Genomic DNA, 15,365 nt, shown 5'->3' with positions numbered 1-15,365 from the left:
TTTAGTATGGGTTCTTAAGTATTAGATCACCTTAATATTTAATTCTTTTGCCACTAGACTTGGTTTGAGAGGAAGCCGACATTTATTTTTCTGAAAAAACGACTGTACACGTTCCATACTCCTCTGAAGGACAACCTATGGAAGAAATGGTTACAATCAGTACATAAAGAAGTTGTACTAGGGGCTGGGAAGGTGGCTCAGTGATAGAGCACTTGCCTTGCATGCCTGAGGTCCTAGGTTCGATTCCTCAGCACCACATAAGGAAAAAGCCAGAAGTGGCGCTGTGACTCAAGTGGTAGAGCACTAGCCTTGAGCTGAAGAGCCGAGGACAGTGCCCAGACCCAGAGTTTAGGCCCCACGACCGGACCCCCCCCCCAAATTAACTTCTTTAGTACAACTTCTTTCTATGGGGGGGGGGGAGAGGTCCGGTCGTGGGGCCTGAACTCTGGGTCTGGGCGCTGTCCTCGACTCTTCAGCTCAAGGCTAGCGCTCTACCACTTAGCCACCTTCCCAGCCCCAGAAGTTAATTTTTACTATAAAAAGAATGAGCAAAGGATATGAACATATGGAGGAAAAGTATATGTGTTAAACCATGTATACGTATACACGAAAATGTTAAAGCTCGGGCTGGGAAGGTGGCTCAGTAGTACAGCGCTTGCCTTGCATGCCAGAGGCCTTGGGTTCGATTCCTCAGCACCACATAAGCAAAAAGAAAAAAGCCGGAAGTGGCTCTGTGGCTCAAGGAGTAGAGCGCTAGCCTTGAGCTGAAGAGCTGAGGGACAATGCCCAGGCCCAGAGTTCAGGCCCCATGACCAGACCAAAAAAAAAAAAAAAAAACCCAAACACAAAACACAAAAGAACAGTATGATATGAGATCAATTCCTAGCATGAAACAAAGCAAAACAAACCCACCAAAAACTAAACACTCGTAGCTTGGGTGCCCTTGGCTCACACCTATAATCCTAGCTACTCGTGAGGCTGAGATCTGAGGATCATGTTCAAAGCCAGCCAGGGGGAAAGTCCATGAGACTCTTTTCTCCAATAAACCACTAGAAAACTGGAAGTGCTGTGACTCAAGTGGTCGACTGCTCACTGGTACAGTGCCCAGGCCTGGAGTTCGAGCCTCACAACTGACAAAAACAAAATAAAACAAAACACCTCTGCAGAGCCAGGTGTTGGTGGCTCACGCCTGTAATCCTAGATACTCAGGAGGTTGAGATCTGAGGATCACAGTTCAAAGCCAGCCTGGGCAGGAAAGTCTATGAGACTCTTATCTCCAATAAACTACTCAGAAAAAGCTGGAAGTGGCTCTGTAGCTCAAAGTGATAAAGTGCTAGCTTTGAGCACAAAGAGGCTCAGGAACAGTCCCACGCTCTGAGTTCAAGCCCCAGGACTGGGGAAAAAAAGCCTCTGGAGTGACAGAGGGTGAGATTGAATGGCACACAATGTAATCATGTGTGGAAATGTAATACTGAAATCTTACTCTGTATAACTTTAAGAAAAAAAAAGTGTTTTTTTAAAGGTTTTTTGTTTTGTCATTTGTGGGACTTGAACCCAGGGCCTGGGTACTGTCCCTAAGCTTTTTTTGCTCAAGGCAAGCACTCTACCACTTTGAGCCACAGTTCCATTTCTAGTTTTTGAGTGGTTAATTGGAGGTAAGAGTCTCATAGGACTTTTCTGCCCAGGCTGGCTTTGAACCATGATTCTCAGATCTCAGCCTCCTCAATAGCTAGGATTACAGTAGTGAGCAATGGGCAACCAGCTGTCTTGTTTACTTTTAAAAACCAAATATCTCTGGAAATTACAATGTGGTAGAACTTCTAAAAACTAAGTTTACAAAGCTATGAATGTGTTTGTTTGTTTGTTTGTTTTTTTGAGTCCGGTTGTGAGGCCTGAACTCTGGGCCTGGGCGCTGTCCCTCAGCTCTTCAGCTCAAGGCTAGCGCTCTACCCCTTGAGCCACAGTGCCACTTCCGGCTTTTTTCTTTTTTTGCTTATGTGGTGCTGAGGAATCGAACCCAGGGCCTCTGGCATGCAAGGCATGCGCTCTACCACTGAGCCACCTTCCCAGCCCCGAATATGTTTATTTAAATATTTAAATTAAGTGATTGCTTATTAAAATTGTGCCATCATTAAGTTATTTAAATATTTTTAAATATTTATACTAAATACAAATACTTTTAAATTATTTTACTTATTTTCCTTTTAGTTTTATTTTAAAATTTGAAAATTTTTGTATATATTTAAAAAGTCACAAAGTCCAAAAGACAATTTGAAAATGGTAGACTTCATATTTTATACTATAAATTAACAATTTTGATCAGAAACATTAATTTGCATAATTAAAGCACTGATCTTAGTGCTATATGTTCTAAAATGTTTTACTATATATTTAAAGCAGTCCTTGTATTTTATAATCTGATCAAAACAACAAAGGTGTAGTTAAGGCTTCAACTGGGAATCAATTCTAAATATACTTAAATATCAAAAGCATGTATATTATTTTTCATGGGTACATACCTGTCTGGCTGATCCACTGGCCTGCCTTACTTTTTCTGCTACTCCTCCTAAAAGCTGTACAAGTTTCATCTGCTTAGAAAGTTCTTCTCTAAGTCCTTTTCCTCCTACTGAGAGGAGAGCACCCAACACATGTTCATATCGGGCACCAAACTGTGTATCATGCAGGGCATCCTTGAGAAGCCTAAAACAGCAAAAAATTTTGTCAGCCACTTCTGAAAAATGGATGAAGCTTACTCAAAAATAAAGTTAACAAGTCCTGTTTCTGGTATCTAGGAATTTATTTTAAGCCATATAGCAAGTAAAAACTAATTAAATACAGAGCTATAATGTGCCAAATATTTTCTAATAGAAGATTTTGTTATTTTTGGTTTTATTTTGCAAGATAAAATTTTAGTTTACTGATAATAATACATTCAGGAAGACATCTGGTATCCACAATAAATAGTCTTTTTTTCTTTTTTTGTCTTGTCAGTCATGGGGCTTAAACTCTGGGCTTAGGTGCTGTCCCTCAGCTCTTCAGCTCAAGGCAAGCACTCTACCACTTGCGCCACAGCACCACTTCTTGTTTTCTGAGTGGTTTACTGGAGATAAGAGTTTCATGGACTTTTTCTGCCCAGGCTGGCTTTGAACCCTGATCCTCAGATCTCAGCCTCCTGAGTAACTAGGATTACAGGAGTAAGCCACCAGGCGCCCGGCAATAGTCTTAAGTACACTATTTTAGAATGTGCCATCTCATAGATACTAGCAATGGAAACATGTTACTCAATAAAATTTAAATCTTACCAATATAAACTGTGTGCTATCTGGATATTTCCCAATGCTCTGGACAGAAGAAAGTGCACTAATGAACTATTCAAGTAAATTTCATATTTCAAAGCCTAAGTGTAGAAAAAAGTAAGAATTATTAGTGGTCAAACACATACTAAGTTGTTGGGATGACATTATCAAAATATTAATCATAAAAACTCGATATTATTCTTACTGATAAAAGTATGATATTTACCAAAAAAAAAATCGAACGGGCTGTATATAGCTAAATGGTAAACTACTTTCATAGCATGTGAAAAGAGATGTATTCAGTCCATAGCACTATATAAACACAGGTTAATTAATGTAGGCCAGTAAACAAAAATCAAGAAAAAGCACTAATCTAGTTTGAGAATTAAAAATTCAGGTGGGGCAAATCAAAATTGCCATACATGGCAATTTCAATCAAAATAGAAAGAGGATCCCTTAGCAGGTTCCCTCCTTACAAAAACCAGGGTAGAGTCAAAAGAAGAAAAAACTCACTTGCACAAACTGTGGAAGAAGATCTGTTAGCTCATCGTCACTAATAGCCTCAATCCAAGCCACAGCTAGGGATCTCACTTCCTGATCAGCAAATCTAGAATATCAGAAATTCAAGATTTGACAATGATTTCTTTCTAGTGAAGCTGATTTCCTAAATATACAATCGCAATTTAATTTTGACAGAGGAAATTCAAATAGCTGTTCATTCAAAAGCAATAATATTTGTTCTTTTTTAAAGAATAAAATTTCCCTTTACAAATACAGACTCAACATTTTGGAACTATTTAGAAACTTTAAGTGCATAAAAATTAGTTTTAGCTCTACAATAAGTCAATATTTACAACTTAAACTTCTCAGTTCTAAATGACATGAAAAACTTTTTATGAGTAGTTTTATGCAAATGATCATGCTTATATAAATACACCTTTATAAATTTACATTGTATGGAACTGCTTCTTCTGCAACATACTATTACTAGAAAAACTGACAATACAATGGAGAAAACACATGTATTTGACCTACTTTGAATCAAGAAGCTCCAATGCAGTCAGTGGGCACAATGGTGGCCATTGGTGAAGTAATGAGTAAGTTTTGGCAAGATTAACCCATTTCCAGTTTGGGGCACTTGCTAGTATTTTAGGAAGACAATTTGGGTGTTTGAGGCAATAATAACGTTTCTCCCACAAAAAGGCTTTATCTTCTTTAGAAAGTCTGCATACACAATATAATTAAATAAGCTCATTGATATTACAAAAATGACATAGTTAAATTCCCAATGATTAAAAATACAAAGAAGAAATTCATTTGGACAGCAATTTCTTGGTGGAATCATTAATACTATTGGAATAGAAAAACGGAATGGATAGCCAAGATTGCCAATTTACCCTAATTTAGAAACAGAAACAAATCATTATTCCCTCATAAAAGACCCTTAGTTATGAAATTAAAGGTTAATTTAGTAAAATAAAAATTTATTGAACTCCAATAAGATGCCAAAATAAGATCTCACACTAATATCAAGAAAGTTGGTTCTGGTGGCTCACATCCGTAATCCTAACTACTCAAGGGCTAAAACCTGGAGACTACCTCCAAATAACGAGTTCAAACACCTGGTACCCTCTCCGCACCCACACACACCCACACACACCCACACACCCACACACCCACACCCCCCCACACACACACACGCATAGACAAAAATAATAGTGGCAGAAGCAAGTGGCTCATGCCTGTAATCCTAGCTACTGAGAAGGGTGAGATCTGATGACTGAAGTTCAAAGTCAGCCAGGGCAGGAATTCCACAAGACTCTTATCTCCAATTTGCACCAAATGCTAACTGGGGAAAAGTGAAGAAAGGGGTAACATTGTCCAAAAAAGAAATTTACTCGGGCTGGGAAGGTGGCTCAGTGGTAGAGCACTTGCCTTGCATGCTCGAGGCCCTGGGTTCGATTCCTCAGCACCACATAAGCAAAAAGAAAAAAGCCAGAAGTGGCACTGTGGCTCAAGTGGTAGAGCGCTAGCCTTGAGTTGAAGAGCTGAGGGGCAGCGCCCAGGCCCAGAGTTCAGGCCCCACGACCGGACCCAAAAAAAATTTTTTAAAAAAAATGTTCTTATTTTCATTACCTGCCTTGTGAAATGGTAACCCTCTGTTAACAACACCTTAATAACAATAAAATTACATTAAAAAAATAAGAAGGTAGAAGTGAAAAAAAAAAAAAAAGCTGGAAGTGGAGCTGTGGCTCAAATGGTTCAGTGCTAGCCATGAGTACAAAAGTGACAGTGCTGACCCTGAGTTTAAGCCCCAGAACCAGGGGAGGAAAAATGATAGCAAGGATCATCATTTTATGTAAGTAAAATTAAATGCCATATAGAAAACAAATGTTACTCTGAAATTTTAGAAAATGATTATATTGTTGAATTAAGAAAGCTAAAACAAGCAGGGCACCGATGGCTCATGCCTATAATCCTGGCTACTCAGGAGGCTGAGATCTAAGGATCGCAGTTCAAAGCAAGCCCTGGCAGAAAAGTCTGTGAGACTCTTATCTCCAATAAACCACTAGAAAACCAGAAGTGGCAGTGGCTCAAGCCTTGAGCTGAAGAGCTGAGGGAGAGTGTCCAGGCCCAGTGTTCAAGACAAAAAAAGAAAAAAGTTAGAATGAACTTAATTTGAAGATTCTAACTGCATTAAGCTTAATGAATGTTCATATGAATAAAACATCCACAATTAACCAACATTAATTTCTCTATATTTTACATATAATAAAATATATTCACTTCATGTAAAGTACTGAGAAATATTCAAATACTGGAAAAGGTATACAGTAAAAGTCTCTCTCTTAATTCTTCCCAAAGGACCTCTTACCACTGTGCTTATTTTTTCACAAATACTCTATTCATGTAGAAGCACCCATATGGGAATATTTTCTTTTCGTTTCCTTTATGTTAGTGGTGCAACTGCATATACTAATCTACTCTTTTATTTCTTCATTTAATAGTGCTTATACATTAATATGTATCTATAACCATTTTCTTAACAGTTATATTCTTCCACTGGATAATTTCACTAGTACTGATGGGTATTTTCAGTAGTTTTTAGCAATCCAAATAAGTATTACAATGAACATTCTTGTTTCGATAAGGAAGTATATAAGTAGTTTCTCTAAGATATACAGCTGGAAGGAACACTGCTGAGTTGCAGAACAAACACATTGTAACTTTCACAGATTTTGTAAATTATTCTCTAAAAGAACAATTCTGCCAATAGAGTAATTACCATGTTTTTGTATTTTCAGCAATACTTTATAGAATGAAGCACTTTGATTTTTGCCATTCTAATGGCTGTAAGCTAATATATGCTTCATTATTTTATATTTTCTTGATGACTAGGAGGTTGGAAATCTTTTTAGATGTTTAAAAGGAACTGTATGTCTTTTTTGAAGAATTGCCTGTACATACTTCCTTTCTTTTACTACTTTATCTTACTAATATGATAAGGCTCTTTATAGAAAAAAGAAGTTAGTCCACTGAAATCTATTGTAAATATATTTTTTTTCAGTTTGCTTACATTTTTATCAAGTAAAAAGTGACTTGGAAGCTGGGGACTGGTGGCTCAGGCCTATACTCCTAACTACTCAGGGGGCTAAGATCTGAAAACTTCAAAGCCCAGGCAGGAAAGTCCACGAGTCTTTTTTTTTTTTTTTTTTTTTTGATGGGTCATGGAGCTTGAACTCTGGGCTTAGATGCTGTCCCTCAGCTCTTCAGCTCAATGTCAGCACTCTACCACTTGAGCCACAGCACCACTTCCGGTTTTCTAGTGGTTTATTGGAGATAAGAATCTCACGGACTTTTCTACCTGGGCTGGTTTTGAACTGTGATCCTTAGATCTCAGCCTCCTAAGTAGCTAGGATTACAGGAGTGAGCCACCATTGCCCAGCTCCTTGAGTCTTTTATCTCCAATTAATTGCTGAAGTGGCATTGTGGCTCTCAGTGCCCAGGCTTTGGATTCAAGCCCCGCAACCACCACCAACAACAAAAGTGACTTGGACAAGTTTCCTAAGTTTGTTTTCTTTTTTCTTTCTTTCTTTCTTTTTTTTTTTTTTTTTAACTGGCCCTGGAACTTGAACTCAGAATCAAGGTGCTGCCCCTGAGCTTTTCTGCTGAAGGCTAGCACTCTACCACTTGAACCACAGCTCTACTTCCTGCCTTTTTGTTGGTTAATTGGAGATAAGTCTTACAGACTTTCCTGTCCAAGCTGACTTCAAATTTGCAATCTTCAGATCTCAGCATCCTGAATAGCTAGGATTACAGGAGTGAACCACCAATGCTCAGCTGTTTCCAACTTTTATGTAGTCATATAGTTTCTCTTGATGGTACTGGGGACTGAAACCAGGATTCTGCATATACTAGTCAAATGCTTACCACTGAACTATACCTCTAATTCCCATATAGCATATGATACAATTTTACAATAAATATCAAATCACATGTCACTCTGGGACATGCAAATCATGTACTAAATCACTTGTAAATTATGAGCTAAATGGCAGAGTTTAATATAACCCTTAATTTGAGTTTTACATCGTAGGAAATTCCCAAGCAAAATAGAATAAGCAAAGCATACCCAAGTGATGAATCTCTGTGAAGAATATCAAGAAGTTTCTCTTTTATATCATGTTCCAGTGTCTCTAAGTCTTGTTGCTGTGTAACACTTCTGTCAACTTGAGGATTTGTATAAATAATATCAAATGTAGGAGAAGGAAAATCAACCTTAAAGTTTTAACAAAAGTTGGTGAGTTTATAAGTCCATGAAACTGCCAAATTAACTTTATGAAGAACTGGCATTTTTTAGCAATCAGGATAGATTAACTGAGTATCAAATTAGTAGTTATTGTCTTTTTGTTGAAAATGATTATCAATATTTGGTAATTCTCAATAGCAGTATATAGTGTATATATATATATATATATATATATATATATATATAACATATTTCTTGTAATAAGTTTTGGGGTTTTTTTTTTTTTTTTTTGGTTGGTCATGGGGCTTACTCTGGGTCTGGGTGCTTTCTCTAAGCTCTTCAGCTCAAGGCTAGCACTCTACCATTTAAGCCACAGTACCACTTCTGGTTTTCTGGTGGTTAATTGGAGATAAGAATCTCACTGACTTTCCTGCCCGGGCGGGCTTTGAACCATGATCCTCAGATCTCAGCCTCCTGAGTAGCTAGGATTACAGGCATGAGCCACCAGCACCAGGCTTATTTCTTTTCTTTTTTTTTTCTTTATTCTTTTGGTCGGTTATGGGGCTTGAACTCTGGGCCTGGGCACTGTCCTTCAGCTCTTCAGCTCAAGGCTAGTGGTCTACCACTTGAGCCACAGCGCCACTTCCGGTTTTCTGAGTGGTGTATTGGAGATAAGAGTCTCACGGACTTTCTTGCCCAGGCTGGATTTGAACCTCTATCCTCAAATCTCAACCTTCTGGGATGGTGGGGGAAAAACAAACGAGGAGGCAACAATGCTTGATAAGAAATGTACTCATTACCTTGCTCATGTGATTATAACCCCTCTGTACATATTTTCACAATAAAAAACATTATAAAAAAAAATCTCAACCTCCTGAGTAGCTAGGATTACAGGCATGAGACACCGGTACCCAACCCAGCTTCTTTTCTTTCTTTTTTTTTTTTTTTTTGTCAGTTGTGGGGGTCTGAACTCTGGGCCTGGGCACTGTCCCTTAGCTCTTCAGCTCAAGGCTAGCACTCTACCACTTGAGCCACAGGGCCACTTCTGGCCTTTTCTGCTTATGTGGTAATAAGGAATCGAATCCAGGGCCTCATGTATGCAAGGCAAGCACTCTACCACTGAGCCGCCTTTTGGCTGGTTTTTTTTTTTTTTTTTTGTCGGTCATGGGGCTTGAACTCTGGGCCTGGGCACTGTCCCTCAGCTCTTCAGCTCAAGGCTAGTGCTCTACCACTTGAGCTACAGCGCCACTTCTGGTTTTCTGTTGGTTCATTGGAGGTAAGAGTTTCACAGACTTTCCTGCCCAGGCTGGCTTTGAACTGTGATCCTCAGATCTCAGACTCCTAGGCAGCTAGGATTACAGGCATGAGCCACAGGCGCCCAGCTGGCTTATTTCTTGTAATTAGTTTAATACATATTTTTCTCTTTCTCAGAAACTGGAAAAGATTTTATAAAAGGTTTTATGACATTTAAGTTGAAGATAGATAAAAGAAGATTGATTAGATTCCCTCAGTAACATCCCAGATCATATTATACACAGACACTTTTTATAAAAAATTTAAATTTAAACCTTTCCACATGTCAAGAACCTTTACCTGTAGCACTATTCTTTCCATGACATATCCTTTTTTGGGAATTGTTCCAGGAATAGAATTTACATGTGATGAAGTCCAAAGGTATAGAAGTTTAGTTCCACATGTTAAAAACCTTCATGAATAGAGAAATAATGATTTTCATTTAAAAATCCAAAACACATGTTTTGTTCACATTAACAACTGTTAATGTGAACAGAAAGTATCACCTCTCATCTTTCTTTAATAATGTATCAGGAGGAGCTGGGAATGTGGCTTAGTGGTAGACTGCTTGCCTAGCATGCATGAAGCCCTGGGTTCGATTCCTTAGTACCACATAAACAAAAAAACAAACAAAACCTGGAAGTGGTACTGTGGCTCAAGTGGTAGAGTGCTAGCCTTGAACCAAAAAAGCTTAGGAACAGTGCCCAGGCTATGAGTTCAAGTCCCAAGACTAGCAAAAAAAAAAAAAAAATATATATATATATGTATATATATATATATATATATATATATATATATATATGGAGTCACTCTATATGTTACTAACATTTTAGGTAAACATTTGAAATACTGAAGTTTAGTATAGGAAAGAAAGGTGAGAATGAAAAATGTATCTTGAAAAGAATAATCTCTAGGCCAAGAAAAGGAATCACCTGTCCTCAAACAACTTCTATAAACAAGAAGTATAAAGGATAGTCATTCAAGATTCTCTAGAAAGGGCTCTCAGGGTGGTGGTATGGATTAAAGAACTGCTTCCTGATGTCTACAATTAGAATAAGAACACACGAAAAAACTGCAATGTCATGACAAATCACATTTTTCTCATTTGAGATGAGAAAAATCTGTGTCTTTTTTAGCAAACCATTAATTAATTAACTAGCTAAGGGATGGGCTTTATGGGCTGCACCATCTCTGTTGCTAAGATTCAAGTTTGCTGTTGTAATAGTAGCTATGAATACATAAATGAATATTATGCTATATTATATATCTCAAAAACCAGGCAAGGGGGCCAGGTGCTGTGACTCCTCCAGAATCCCAGATACTTAGGAGGCAAAAATAAGGAAGACAGTAGTTGAGGCCAGCTGGGGCAAAAACCTATTGAGAACCCCATTTCAATCAATAAAGCTGGGTTTAATGGCATGTCTCTATCATTCCACCTATGAGGATATGTAAACAGGAAGATTGCAGTCCAAACCAGCCAGCCAGTCAGCCAGCTCAAACAAAAATGCAAGATCCACCAGGGGCTGATGGCTCTCACCTGCAATCCTAGCTATTCATTAGGCTGAGATCTGAGAATCATAGTTCAAAGCCAGCCTGGGCAGCAAAGTCCATGAGACTCTTACCTCCAATAAACACCAACAGAAACCAGAAGTGGTGCTATGGCTCAAGTGGTTGAGTGCTCACTTTGAGCTGAAGAGCTGAGGGACAGCACCCAGACCCAGAGTTCAAGCCCCACGACTGAGAGGAAAAAAAAAAAAAAGCAAGATCCTACTTAAAAAAAAAAAAAAAAAAATGAGGGAGGAGTTGGGGATTCCTTCCTATCAAACACAAAGCCTGTTATTTCTTAAAAATCATACCCACAGCTAAACTGTTTCAAGATAAACTATATAATACAATTTCACCTATAAATTTGGTTACAGATTTCTAAACAAAAAACGATTTCCTTTTAAAGTAAATATAATACTACTGTCACCCCTAAAATAACTACTAGTTGATACCATGAAATATTTTGCCAGTATTCAAATGTCCTTGAGAGTCTTAGCTTTTTAAAAAACAAAACAAACAAAAACAAAAACAATGGGGTTGCTAGAAACAATCCAAGCAAAGTCCAATACTTGCACCTAGTTGATACCTTTGGGGAAGAAGAGCAGCAGGGGATGTTTTGACTCAAAGCCTCATGTGTATTACCTGTGTTAGCTTTTAGACTTGTAACATCACATTTGTAACTCTCAAAGCCTAAAGCATTTTCCTATCTGATATCTTTCCTCTCTTTCTCTCTCTCTCTCCCTTTCTCTCTTCCTGGTCATAGGGCTTGAATTCTGTGCTTGGGCACTGTCCCTGCGCTCTTCAGCTCAAGGTGAGCACTCTACTCCTTGAGCAATAGAACCGAACCACTTCTGGTTTTCTGGTGGTTAATTGGAGATAAGAGTCTCATGGACTTGGGGGGGAGGGGGGAGGCTGGGAAGGGATGTGAAGGGTAAACAAAGGAGGAGGCTGCAATGCTTGGTAAGAAATGTACGCATTATCCTGCCCATGTAATTGTAACTCCTCTGTACAGTATGTTCACAAATAAAATAAAATAAAATTTACAAAAAAAATAAAATTAAAAAAAAAAAAAAAGAGTCTCATGGACTTTCCTGCCTGGGCTGGCTTTGAACCATGACCCTCAGATCTCAGCCTCTTGAGTAGCTAGGATTACAGGTGTGAGCCACCGACACCTGACTTTCTTTTCTTTTTCTACCCCTTGCTATTTGTTCAAAATTCAGGCTTTCTATATGTAGAATTTACAATAGCCTGAATTTTGCCGATTACATTTTTCTGGTATATTCAGGGGGTTTCGTTTTTTTGTTTTGTTTTTAAATTCTCATTTGCAGGGCTGAGGATAGAACTGAGAGCCTAATACATGCTAGGCAAGCACTTAAAAACTAAGTCATGCCTCCAACCTCTCCAGTGTTGTTCAACAAAAACTCTTGTATTTTCTTTTTTTTTTTTTTGGTCAGTCATGGGGCTTGAACTCTGGACCTGGGAGCTGTCGCTCAGCTCTTCAGCTCAAGGCAAGCACTCTACCTCTTAAGCCACAGCGCCACTTCTGTTTTCTGGTGGTTAATTGGAGATAAGAATCTCATGGACTAAGCCGGGCGCTGGTGGCTCACGCCTGTAATCCTAGCTACTCAGGAGGCTGAGATCTGAGGATCGCGGTTCAAAGCCAGCCCGGGCAGGAGAGACCGTGAGACTCCTATCTCCAATAAACCACCAGAAAACCGGAAGTGGCGCTGTAGCTCAAGTGGTAGAGCGCTCGCCTTGAGCTGAAGAGCTGAGGGACAGCGCCCAGGCCCAGAGTTCAAGCCCCACGGCCGACAAAAAAAAAAAAAAAAAAAAAAAAAGAATCTCATGGACTTTCCTGCCCAGGCTGGCTTTGAACCATGATCCTCAGATCTCAGCCTCCTGAGTAGTTAGGATTACAGGTATGAGCCACTGGGGCCCAGCTAAACAGAAATATTTTAAAGAGAACTGGAAGACCAGGTTTACTGGTGTTATCTGATTACAAAGAGTTATCTGAACCAGATCATTAAACACTTTGTTTATATTTTTGAATATAAAATTTTCCCTTTTAATGTATTTATCAAGTGTCAAGACCTAACATGAAAAAAAAAATCTAACAGGACCTTAGGTGACTATATTATTTTACAGAATTGAACTTAACACCATTCATTCACTCATTTATTTTATTATTTTTATTCGTTTGTGTTGGTACTGAGGCTTGAACTTGGGGCCCGAATGGTGTTCCTGAGTTTTGCTCAAGGCTGGTGCTTATCACTTGAGCCACAGCTCCACTTCAGGCTTTCTGGTGGTTAACTGGAGTCTTCACTTTCCTGCCTAGGTAAGCTGCAAACCAGGATCCTCATATCTCAGCCTCCTAAGGATTACAGTAATGAGCCATCTGTACCCTACTTTATTCATTATTTAATGGTAGTGCTAATGTGAACTACTGAAAAATCTAATAGAAGTCAACCATCTTTCACTTTATTATTTCCTGAATTATGAAAGGATGTTATTCATTTAAAAAATCATTTATATGCAGCCAGGCACTGGTGGCTCACATAACATATGTAAGGCTAGCTACTCATTAGTCCAAGATCTGAGGATGTGTTTCACTGCCAGCTCAGGCAGGAAAGTCCTTGAGGCTTTTTTTTTTTTTTTTTTTGCCAGTTCTAGGGTTTGAATTCACCTGGGCACTGTCCTTGAGCTTCTTTTGCTTAAGGCTAGCACTTTACCACTTGAGCCACAGAACCACTTCAGGCTTTTCTGTTTATGTGGTACTGAGAAATTAAATCCAGGGCATCATGCATGTTAGGCAAGCACTCTACCACTAAGCCACATTCCCAGTAACCTTGAGACTCTTATCTTCAATAAACCACTCAGGAAAAAAAAAAGTCATTTATAGGTGGGCATGGTGGCTCATGCTTGTAATCCCTTCAATTTAGGGAGGGGGAAATCACAAGATCACACTTTTCACCCTGGGTAAAAATGCCAAACCATACTAGAAAAATAACAAAAAGCAAGGGATTCCAGGGGGAGACCTGAATAGTAAACCACCTGCCCAGCAAATTCAGGGCCCTGAGTTCAAACCCCAGTACCATTAAAAAACAAAAACCAACAACAACAAAAAACATGTATTATCAGACAACAGAAATGGTTTAAAAAAAAAGAAATGGTTCTATAATTAAGCAAAATCCCCCAGCACCCCCAAAAGGATGTTTTTCAAAACTAGGGTATTTACAAAAATTAAAATTAATTTTCTCACAGTTACTCTCTCATACAAACTTACTAAAAAAGGTGAAAACAAATCTCTTTCATGGGGCCAATGATACCAGTATATTCTATTTTAGCAAACTAATGAATTATATTTAGGAAGATATCATTAAGAGTAATCCTTTCACCTGCTATCTCGTACTTTCCTCTAGCCTTTGATGGTTCAGAATTATAACAGGTGCCAAGTAAAATTTCAAACTTTCAAAAAGTTTCCTTTCCTGCCTCAAGTATGAGGAAAGTATAAGAAAAAGCAAGAAAATATATACCAGTTAATGCAATTTAAGTGAGAAACAGAACAAAATTTGTGAAGATACAACTTCAAGTAATGATTACTGGAAAACCAAATGGTGTGCTTGCCACTTAAGAAATGGGAAGTAGGATTAGATTCATAGGATTATTTTGTTCTTGATATTATACTGCTTTTTGTTTGTTTTTTAAAACAGGGTCTCAGTATGTAGCCCAGAATGGCCTCAGCCTCATGATTCCTGGGATTTACAGGAGGTCATCACAATGTCCAGATTAAATTGTTTTTATACTAAAAAGATCCATTATCCCATCACTTCCCTATGAAACACAATGTCTCCAAATATTCTAGAGAAACCAGAAAGTATCATGGTATCTAGCAGATTTGGGAATGTCAATATAGGATAATATTCAAGAAGCCTCACCCAGGAGTCATATCAACAAGCTCAAGTCTCACTTCTATCATGAAGAACAAGTAAAGCCTTTAGCCTCTGTATTTTGTTTCTCCTCTCTGTTATTCCTTTAAGATGACATTACTAAGGGCTGGGAATGTGGCTTAGTGGTAGACTGCTTGCCTAGCATGCACAAAATCCTGGGTTCAATTCCTAAGCACCACATAAACAACAACAACAACAAAAATAGAAGTGGCACTGTGTCTCAAGTGGTACAGTCCAAGACTGGCAAAAAAAAAAGACATTACTATCCCAATAGCTATTTGCCTAGATTGGCCTCCAACTTGCAAACTTCCTTGTCTTAGCTTACCAAGTGCTGGTTTTTCAGGTTCATGCCACCATGTTTAAATCTTCTGAGCTTTAATAGTATCATTTGTACTTAAGGCTAGGAAAACAGAATCTTGAAATAGGTTTCTGCACATATAGGGGATATCTTTGAAGATTAAAGACAAGGGGCCTATAACAATTTCCAATTTGTCCAATAAAGAGAATTAATGAAGACAGTAAAAATAACTGTAG

General features: G+C 38.4%; 1 protein-coding gene across 4 annotated transcripts in view; it reads right to left on the bottom strand.

The window, feature by feature from the left end:
• Positions 1-15,365, bottom strand: part of Pik3c2a (phosphatidylinositol-4-phosphate 3-kinase catalytic subunit type 2 alpha) — a 109,713-nt gene that overhangs the window by 26,453 nt on the left and 67,895 nt on the right. For all 4 annotated transcript variants that reach the window (XM_070032801.1, XM_070032799.1, XM_070032798.1 and 1 more), the window contains 7 exons: positions 9,640-9,751; positions 7,930-8,075; positions 4,332-4,520; positions 3,810-3,903; positions 3,303-3,397; positions 2,520-2,700; positions 31-135 (listed from right to left, as the gene is read on the bottom strand). In XM_070032801.1, coding sequence (XP_069888902.1) covers positions 31-135; positions 2,520-2,700; positions 3,303-3,397; positions 3,810-3,903; positions 4,332-4,520; positions 7,930-8,075; positions 9,640-9,751 — 922 coding nt within the window. The remainder of the gene's footprint in view (positions 1-30; positions 136-2,519; positions 2,701-3,302; positions 3,398-3,809; positions 3,904-4,331; positions 4,521-7,929; positions 8,076-9,639; positions 9,752-15,365) is intronic.

Source organism: Dipodomys merriami, unplaced genomic scaffold (genome assembly GCF_024711535.1).
Source record: "Dipodomys merriami isolate MVZ:Mamm:240054 unplaced genomic scaffold, mDipMer1.0.p SCAF_21, whole genome shotgun sequence".
In the NCBI taxonomy this organism is placed as follows: Eukaryota; Metazoa; Chordata; class Mammalia; order Rodentia; family Heteromyidae; genus Dipodomys; species Dipodomys merriami.
Note: the sequence above shows the minus strand (reverse complement) of the source record. Positions and strands in the feature narration are given on the sequence as shown.